This window comes from Monodelphis domestica, chromosome 3, assembly GCF_027887165.1.
Source record: "Monodelphis domestica isolate mMonDom1 chromosome 3, mMonDom1.pri, whole genome shotgun sequence".
NCBI classification, from domain to species: Eukaryota; Metazoa; Chordata; class Mammalia; order Didelphimorphia; family Didelphidae; genus Monodelphis; species Monodelphis domestica.
In genome coordinates, this window is record NC_077229.1 from 390,513,472 (window position 1) to 390,524,093 (window position 10,622).

The window sequence follows — 10,622 nt, forward strand, 5'->3', positions numbered from 1 at the left end:
TTTAAGAATTTATTGTAAGGTGTTTGAGAGGGATTAATCTAATGCCTCCAAATAATAATTCCTCCTCCTCTTTCCTTCTCATTTTCTTCCTTTATCATTTTTTTATCATCTTCACTATCAGGCATTTCTGATATGACACCAAAATTGCTTACAATTTGCTTCAAGCTCTCCTAAATGTCTAACCTTGAATAGGATTCCAGCAAAATAAGACAGATGAAAACTATCTCATTAGGATTTTAATGAAATTGAAAACCTGACAATCATGAATTTTTTTTTTCTTTAATTTTTTTTTCTAAACTAACACTTCATATTTTAAGACATCCCTGATCTTTGGATCAGTGAAGCAGCACTGGATAGTAGGAAAATAGTTTAAATAATCCAATACCATGGATTAAGAGAGTACTGTCATTCTTAGGTAAATCTAGAGTTATGAAAAAAAAGATAGAAGACCTAACTTGAAAAGTTATGATTGTTCATGTATATATCTGCTTTCCCTGGAAGGAACAGGGAAATAAGTGAAATCTATGTATGCTTTTTGATCATAGAATATTTAAAACCAAAATCTTTCTTTATTATCTAAAGCATTAATTTGTGTGATATCAGAAAATTTGACCTCACTTTGCCTAAAATGAGGGACTTTTTTCACTGGTGCGTATTAAGGTTATTGACAGTTGCTGCATTCTTGTAAAGAAGTTCATGAATTAGACTGTGCTTAGAGAAGAATTTTCCTGGAGTCTTTCTCTCTGCTTTGAAATTTTTTCATGTGCACACATACATGCATTCACACATAAACACAAATCAATTTGCTTTCTGATTTAGTTTCAATCTGGAATATTCAGCTTTAGTAAAGATACCCATGGCTAAGGCAATTGTATTTGCTCCTTTTTTAAAATTTCATTTCTTTACAATAAGCATAGGGCAAGAGATAGAGGCATTTTCTCAACACAAGATGCTTGCTCCAGTTGAAGCATTTTCTTTATGCTGCTCCACAGATTTAAAAGCTTCAGAATTTTCAAAGAATTTGTGTTTTCTTAACGTAGATGTCATAAAGGCAAATGAATAAATATTATAACAGCTGGCCTTTATGGACAGCTTTAAATTTTACAAAGTATTTTAGTTTTAAACATATAATTTTCATTTGACTGACATAACTCCTCTTATGAAGTAGGTAATATTTATCTCTATTTTACAGGTATAGTTACTGAAACTCAGAGTGGTTACATAACTTATCCATAGTAATCCAGCCAAGTAAGTGATAGAGTTAGCATTGGAACACAGATTTTTTTTTTATACTTGGGATCCAGCCCTCCATCTAACCAAGCAGCTTTTCTGCAAGTATACATTAGCATGTCTATGTGCTCACTCTTATCTATTCTAGTGGTCTACAATATAGAATAAGAAACAGAAAAATATTTTCTCTTTCCTCAGCTTTAAAGAGAGGAGACAATGAGGCTTCACCACCGTAGTCACATTTAAGTGAAAATTGAAAATGAAGAGATGTGAAGGAAGAGACTATTAGAGCAATGTTTATAAAAAGGAGTTAACTTGGAATCTGTGCAAAACTAAGCAGTGATTCACAAATAATCAGATAGAGATCAGGAAGCTGAATAAAGCAAATGGCTAAATATCCAAGTAAATGGAGCCCTAAGATTCTTAGAAACAGAATAGATGGAAGAGGCTAACACTCATCTCTTCTATGGTGCTGACTGTGGTAGAAACCAATAACACACAGATACCACCATTCACCAAGCTTGTTTGAAACTTTGAGGTTATTTTTGCTTCTTTTCTCTTACTTATTAGTCATACATGAGTTATAAAATCCTATCCCATCCAACTTCATGACTACCTGTCTATTCCCATTGCCATATCCTTATTTTGCTATACCATTCAAGAAGTTTGCCATAACCTCCTATCAAGGGTCCTACCTTTATTCCCTACCAGCACTGACAAACCTTTTAGAGATCATGTGCCCAAACTGCATCTTCGAGCCCCCTCTGAGCCCCCAGCATTACCCCAGAGAGAGAAGGGAGGAAGTGCTCACTTTGGGCTATAGGGCAGAGGGGCAGGGCATGCAAAAAAATCTTCTCAGGTATGGTGGAGAGGAGAAATGGAGCAGCCCCCTCCAGCATGTGGAGCACACATGCCATATCTTCACCAGCATGGCATGTCAAACTACTTTTCACACTACTGCTAAATTGTCACACTACAGTTCAGTCACTTTCCTGCCATGTCTGACTCTTGGTGACCCCATTTGGGGATTTCTTGGTGAAGATATTGGAATGGTTTGCCATTTCCTTATCCAGCTCATTTTGCAAATGAGGAAACTGAGGTAAACTGGGTTAAGTGACTTGTTTAGGATCACACAGCTGATTTGAACTCTGGATGATGAGTCTTCTTGACTACAGATCTAGGGATCTATCCACTATGCCACCTAGCTGCTCTTCACACTATTATAACAAGAATATTATTTTTTTTATGCAGAGATTTGATCATGCCACTTTCTTATTTGGAAATCTTTAGCAGCTTCCCTCACTGCATTCAAAGGCTTTTTTCTGGCACTGAGGATGTTCTATAACTGGGTTTCACTTATTTATTTAGCCTTATCCCATATTATTCCTATATGCATATTTTAGGTTTAGGTAAGCTGTTTCCCAAAGTTATGCATATTCCCAACTTAACATTATGGTTCGATTTTTCCTTTACACATGAAGTTCCTCAACTTGCATTAAGCATTCCTTACTCCACTCTTCTCTATCCCTTTCCCATCCCTTCATTTACCACCCCACCAGTTACATCTCATAGAGCAATGTATAAATTATCTGTGTTTATGTGCTATTCTTCTTCATGCTCTATGAGGTACAGGAACTATGTCAAAGAGAAATGTTGTCACTTTCAATACTTAATATAAAGGTTTGTGGTAAATTTTAAAAATAATTTTAAAGGAAGGAAGAAAGTAGGGAGAGGGAAAAAAGAAGAAAGGAAAAAAGGAAGAGAAGTAGGAAGGAGGGAAGGAAGAAAGCTAGGGAGGTTCTTCAGCCCTAAAGTCAGAAGATAAAGTGGCCAGCTGTTTTGAAGAATATATAGATTGGTAAAGTTTTAGTTTCTGGCAAGAACCAAGGAGCATGCAGCACCAAAAAATATTAAACAAGAAAAGCTTTGTGAAATTAAATTCAGCCATCAAAGTAGTATATTTGAAACACATTTTGAGAGGCTGAATAAAAAAGAAAAGTTAGCTCTAGTAATGACATTGAATAGCAATAAAAGTAAAGTATTACACATGGATCAAACAATCAGATTCACAAATAGGAGTAGAGAGAGGTAAGATAAATTTTTTTCCTGAAAAATAACTGGGTGTTTTAGGAGGTTGCAAGCTCAATATGTCTTTGTATTTTGGTAAGGTATTCCCCCAAAGCTAAAGGAATCACAAATTGCCTTGAAATTGGAAGTGTCCAAAAAGACGGAGTTGATAGTTCTACTGTACTCTGTCTTAATCAGACCATATCTGGTCTGTCCAGTTCTGGCTACCGCATTTTAGGAACAACATTGATAAACCAGAGAACATTCAGGTAGAGAAAACAAGTAAAGTCTTAGTCTGAGGAAAACTGAAGAGTGTATTGTATCCATATTCAATTATAGTAATACAGGGAAAATACAGGATGATATATGTGCATATATTATGTTTATTTAAGGTTAGTAAAACGTTTTATATATTATTTAATTTAAGCTTCAAGTACTTTGTTAAGTAAGTGGGATTGGTGCTATTTTAAGCCCATTTTACAGATGAAGAATGGAAGCTGGAAGAAGTTAAGTAATAAGTCAAATAAGAATTTAACTCCTTGCCTATATAGGCTTTAAGTCTAACAATCTATATAGTATGTTGCCTCTCAGGTAGTTTACTAAATGTCATCTAAAAAGAGTAGGCTTCTTTTTGCTTGGCTCTGTAGGACAGAACTAGAGGCAATGGGTAAAAATAATAGACAGAGTACAATTCAATAAACAGAAAAACTTCCAAAACATTAGAGAGATTCAGAAATGGACTATGTGCATAAATCCATAGTTTAGTGGTATTAACAACATGAGTTTGGGGTAGGACCTATGAACTCTTTGGCATAGGAATCTTTCAGTAAGGAGCATCCTATGCTAATTTAGGCAGACCTTTTCTGCAGCTTAAAGTCTTAAGAGAGTGACATAATGCCCTGAGGAGGTAAATGACATCTGCACAGTCAGATAGCCAGTAGGTGCCAAAGATAATATTTGAATTCCAATCTTATTTTATTTTTGTTATCATAATTGTTATTATTAGTATTATTATTATTGCTACTACAGTGAGCTTCCATTGGAGGATGAATGTTTACCTCTTGGGGACTACAGGGATACACTGTACAGGGAAGGGCTGCTTTATATATGAGTTGAATTACAAGACTTCTGAGTTCCCTTCAGACTCAGATTAGATTCTTTTACCACTGAAAAATCATAAATGAATTTAATGATGAAAATTTAAGCATACTTCCTAACTACTTATAATATTTCTGTGTACTAGTTCAATTTACCTATACAAGGCATAATTAGAATTTTATTGACCAACAATTTCAATTTCAGAAAAATGGGAACTGATTACAAATTTATTTTTATTGGGCATGGAGTGAGAAAGCCAAGATAAAATTAGTTATTAGTCAACACATCTATTGAAAGAACACAGAGAGATGACAGGCTTTCACTTCGTTACACTAAATCCTGGATATCTAAAGAGATGAGTGAGGAAAGTTCCAATTCATTATCACTACAGTTAATTGACTTTTGCCCTTTATGTATATGACACACAATTGATTCATACTCACTTTCATCCTGGACCCCTTGCTCTGGACTAAAGGGACAGAGAGTGTTAGCTGGCTTTGTCATTTTTACACTGTTCTCCCCCAGCTCTAATGTGACTGTTTCCAAGTCACTGGCCTTGTAATGTTATCAATTCAACTGTAGCAGTGAAGTGATGACAGAAGTGAAGCTGGGTTGTTCAAAAGAAGAGCTATTTAGCGCCTCTCACTGACTACATTAAAAGATAATAACTTTTTCCAAGAAAAGTAATTAAGTAGATAAATAATATTAAAAAGAAATTAGATGAAATAGCATGAGCTGTACTCTTAAGATTGTACCCTTTGCTCCTTCTTTGTATAAATGTGTCCTTTTTCTAAAAATATGTCAATAATTGTCAAGTAATTAATCTCAACTGCTATATACACCTTCTGAAATAGTGATAAGAACAAGATCCATGTATTCTTGGAAAAGGAGGGAGAAGAAATGTGGCCAGATGAGACATCCATATTTAGGAGTCAATTTGGACCAAAAGGAATGTTCACTTTTAAGCATACCCTTTCAATGACATATAGAGATACTGGTAGAAAGTCTGACATCTATGGATTTAATGAACAAGGAAACCAAAAGATCCTATCTCACACCACACATTTATTACTCTATGGAAAGTAACATGGACATATTTTAATCAGTGCAATTTTACAAATAACTCAAATATATTTAAAAGATGCCTTAGTCATGAAAAACTTGTCAGAGATTTCAATTGTTAGTAAGACTTGATATTTTTGAGACTATATGAAATTAAACTGAGAGTTTTTGTACAATTTTTGTAAGAGGAAAAATCTCTCATTGATGACTCATTTACATCAGTACCTTGGACTGCTCAGTTTTCCAACATCAGTTTTGTTGCAACAATAAGCAGTCAAACATTCAGTCTTACCAAGTCATGGCATATTGGGCCAGGCTAAATACTATGTCTATTTCCAACCTTACATATACATGATTTTCATATATTATTCTTTTCATCCTCATCCTCTATACCGTGTCAAATAACCAGGAGTTCTAACATTATTGCTAATCTTTACTTTGAGTCTAGCTTATCCATTAAAGGATTCTGAAGTTAGCTTAAAATTAAAATCAAATAATGAAATAGAATGAGTGAAAGTCTAATAGTTCAAAATGATTTTGCTTCTTTGTTTTTACCTGGTTTAATATTATTTTGATTCAAAACCCCTGCTATTGGGTCCAATTATGATATGATTGGCATATTTATTTCCTAAAACTAAAGTTGATCTCTCAACGTGTAAAACCACTACTGCCTCCATGATACTCTTTTTCAAAATTGATTTTTTTATGGTGCTTTGTACTTATCCAAGTCACTTAAAAATAGGAAGTAGAAATAGTTTCTATAATTTTTAGGGCCAATTATTAAATTGTATACACTATTTCCAATGTGTTTTGATCTACACCAACATTTCACATGACCTTTGGTTATGATGAAGATAGGCTGTGTAATCCTCTATAATACTTAAATGTATTGTTAGTAGGTTGGACAGACACACTAGTTCTTTCTCCAGCAGTGTGAAGGATGTACACTGAACAAATATATCACCATGTAAGGTGCATCATTCCAAACCTAAAAGCACTATAAAAATGCGAGCTTTATTTTATACTCTGTCTATATTTTCTTGCCATTTCATTGCAACTAATGGAAGCCCAGTTTAATTAGCTTGCCTAGATTGTCTTTCATTGTTATACCTTACTACTTTGTTTTATTTTGTTGCAAAGACTTTAAAAGCCTCAGCCATCTTAAATATGCATGTTCCTGATAATATGAGTACAGATAGCTGTGGAGTGCATGCAAATTAACCCAGGAGTCAAGCAGAATTTGAAGCGATAAAGGATCATAATTAAAGGTGGAAACTATCATAGAGGTCATCTAATCTCAAAGCCCTCATTTCCCATTTGAGGAAAGTAAGACCTAGGAAAGTTAGGAGACTTGCTCTAGATCACACAGTTAGACAGCAGCAGAGAGAAGATTTTATTTCAGTTCCTCAGATTCCATAGACACTATCTTTGAGTACAATGCTCCTTGTTTGACAAGGAAACCAAAAGCCCAAAGAAGTTAAATGACTTGTTCAAGGTCACAAAGTATGAATTGAAAAAAGGCAGGATTCTAACTCTGGCCTAAAGGCTAACGTCCAGTTTTCACATAGCTTGCCTTCTATTTACTGTTAGCTCAAATTATTCTCTGAATACTTATTGTTTGATTAATATTAATTAAAATTCACAAAGGACATGGAGTCACATATTACCAGGTTGACTTCTGATTTCTTAAAAAAAAAATAAGACTTTCAGAGGTAGGAAGGGGAAGGCCAATTTGTAGATAAGGTATTTTAGTACTCTCAGAGCTTTACTTCATGTAAAAGAATAAAGCAAACTACATTACATGATCTGAAGTGAAGTCATGAAAAAGGATCAAGAAAATCTCAGGAAAGAAGGGGGAAATCTCTACCAACACTAAGCATTTATTTCACAAGAACTTTGTAATGTTTACATTTAGTGCCCTCTAGTGGATCTCATCTACAGTGGTGCAAATCTCAGCATTGCCCTTTTGTTTTGGATACTTTACAACAGCATTCAGTATCAAGTAGGGCAGTATTTAAATATTTCACGTACATATTAACTGTTCACCTTTGTTTATCTTGCCATGCTCCGATGCTCAGGAATTCTCAAACTCAGTTCTTTTAACCAATTTCATCACTCCTGGTCTTATTGTTCTGAAAATTGGGCCTTTTTAATAAAAGCTTATTGAGAACTGATGCTATTGTTAGTTATGACAGGATTTACATACTTAAGGACTAATAAAAATTTTAAGAAATAAGTTCAACAAAAAGAATGCTTCATTTTACTTGCATCCCTATGCCTTTTTTCAGAACAAAACTCCACATACCCAACAAATTTCAATGTCATATTATCAAAAAACTTTAGTGATGCTTAAATTGAGCTCTACATTAAAAATATTACCTGTATCAATGCTTGATTTTTTACACTGCATTATTTTTCTTATAAAATCAAATGATGCCAATTAGTCTAGTTCCACACTTTTAACATATAATTGCAAGTTTTTAGCATATATATTTTGTTCACAGGACCCATAGACTTGAGACAAATCCACTTTAAAAATCCAACAGATTTTATGAAGAACAGTCGACTATCTTTAGGGTACTGCATTAATTCCAAAATAAGTAAGGAGACTTCTTAATTTCATAAGGAGTAGCTTGATATTAATAATAGTAGATCATAACCCTTCTCTGTGATTTCTATATTGCTACTCCCATTTTCTTAAAGTTTTATGTTCCCCCACCCTCATCTTCCCCAGCAAACACATCTCAGTGCCCCTTTCCCAACATTTGACTTTATTTCCCTGGTAAGCAGTCGTTACAGTTTTACAAGGCAATACAATAAAAAAGAAATACTAATGGTAGGCTAATTACCGGGTGTACTATGAGGAAATAAAAAGAAAGCACAGTAGTATTTTTTAATTAGGGTTTGATGTGTTCCTTGCAATTATGACCACTTACAGTACCATATAACGGAGCTCTTAGAGAATTTATGAGCTGCTGAGTTTCGAGGATTAGAATCCCAAACCTTATTGACTTACCACTGTTTTCCACCAAGTCCGCTAGCTCTGAGTGCAGTGAGGGATGCGGGAAGTTTTGGCTTCCAGGAACGCCAGCTGCTGTTTCCACAGCACACACAGGTGCATGCTAGAAAACATTTGCAAACACTTCATGAGATCAAGTCAAAATAAAGGAAAACAAAAGGCAGAGGGGTGAGAGTCATTTGTCATTCCCCCCTCCCATACACCAAATTAAAACACGTCTAAGTAATTAATTCAGAAACTCTAGAAATAAAAGGTAGCTAGAAAAGAACTTACCTTTCTTTCTATTTCAAAAAGCAGCAATAACCAGAACACAACCCAGCTCCTTAAGTTCATGGCGATAACCCCCTAAAGTCTTTCCTCTAAATTAAAACCACTCACTACAAGGCGCAAAATGCACCACTATTACACCTAAATAGTCCCCTTCTTCGGATCTGAGAACTTCAATTATTTTTAATTATGGAGTTATTCATCCATTTGAGTGTCTTTAAAGCAAAGTATTCTTGCCACAGCTGCACGGTTTGCAAGTCGGCCAGGGAGACAATGCAACACCATCTAATGCAAAGAGTTATTTCTCTGGCGTGAGCTCGGTTGCCAGAAAGTGTTATTGTTGCTCTTCTGCCCGGAGAGAGGGGTGGCGGTGGCAGCAGTTGCGGCAGCGGCAGCAGCAACAGCATTAGCTGGGAACCCTTAGAAGTGTAGGAGAGGAGGGGGAAGAAGAGGAGGAAGAGGGGAGGAGGGAGACAAACGGGAGGAAGGGGGGAGGGAGGTAGTCAGGAGGAGGAGGAGCAGGGATGGGAGGTAGGTTTAGAGCCCCCACTAGGACAGCAGCAGGGAACCCGTGGCAGGGGAGGATGCAGAACTGGAGGGCAGGAGGCCAGAGGGTGCTACCCACTTTCCACCGCAGGATTCACTATGCCAGTTCGTCCCATGTGAACTTCGGCTGCAGCAGCAATTCACCCAGTCGCCTCCACTCCTCCCCTCCCTTTCCTCAGCTACTCTTTCTAATCCTGGTCAGTAACTGGCACTTCTTGAGTGACAGACCTGCCGAGCCAACTGAGAATCACAGCACCTGCAGCAGGGCTAGCGATTAAGGGGCTGTCTTTACACTCTGGGATTCCCAGGCAGGAACTCCGGGTCGTTGTCTCTGACTCCCTTTCCTTAGCCAACATTTACTATACATACATAGATCGAGCTCATCAGTGGACACTGTGAAGGGGATTGGAAGGTGAGGGAATCACCTCTGTCGCCAGGCAACTTCTGATCCTGGCTAAGTGCTGCTGAATAGCTGCTTCCCCAGCCAGCAACAAGCAGAAAGAAGAGGCAGAACTAGTCAGAACTGACCTGAAAACATATCTTCAAAGCAAACTGCCACAAACTGCTCTGGGTTGGACTTAGAGGACCTCTAAGATCCCAGGGAGCAGCTCTAGTCCTATGAACTGATGATATTTCTGGAAGAACACATTGCAAGGAGAGGTCACTTTCAAATCTCAAGGGAGGAAAGAACTGGAGAGAGGTTACATGGATTTCTTCAGTTTAAAATTATACCATTACCTTTTTTTCCCACTTTTTATCTGTTTAGTTTCAGCTTTCTCATATCCCTTTTCTTTCTCCGTCTTTCTCTCCCTCTGTCTTTCTTTATCTAGTTCTGTCTGCTCAGTTTCTTCCCTCTCCCTTTCACTACCTCGGGGTTCTGAAGTTTTATTTTAATTGATCAAGTAGCTGGGCTCAATTACCTTCTTTTTCACTTGCCATCCCTAATCCCTTCTCTCCCCTTAATTCTGCAGGCTTTGTCCCAGTTCCCAAAAGCTATCTCTCTGGTGTGATAAATTATAATGCCCTTGGAAGCTAAGTGGGTGGACCAGTGCACTATGCAGTTAAATAAGTAAAGTGAGAGGGGTCACTAAAACAAATGCAAGAAGTTTATTATATTCAATTAGTGCTCCTCAAAAAATAAGAGCAACTGTGACAGTGACTAGCACTTCTAGGACTAGCGTGGCACCAAAGTGACCTCCCTTTCCACACACCCTTTTTGGGGGGAAGGTATATGACATCGAGGCAGATAAGTGGTACAATGTTGAAAATTCTGGACTTGGAGTCAGGAAGACCTGAGTTAAAATCCTGCCTTGGACATTTACACATTAACTAA

General features: G+C 36.7%; 1 protein-coding gene across 1 annotated transcript in view; it reads right to left on the minus strand.

Moving 5' to 3' along the window:
* ADAMTS16 (ADAM metallopeptidase with thrombospondin type 1 motif 16) overlaps positions 1–9,496 on the minus strand; it is a 261,354-nt gene extending 251,858 nt beyond the window's left edge. The window contains exons 1-2 of the mRNA XM_001370697.4: positions 8,750–9,496; positions 8,474–8,579 (exon numbers count right to left, since the gene is read on the minus strand). Of these exons, the coding sequence (XP_001370734.2) occupies positions 8,474–8,579; positions 8,750–8,809 (166 nt within the window). The 5' untranslated portion in view covers positions 8,810–9,496. The remainder of the gene's footprint in view (positions 1–8,473; positions 8,580–8,749) is intronic.
* Positions 9,497–10,622: the final 1,126 nt, after the last annotated feature.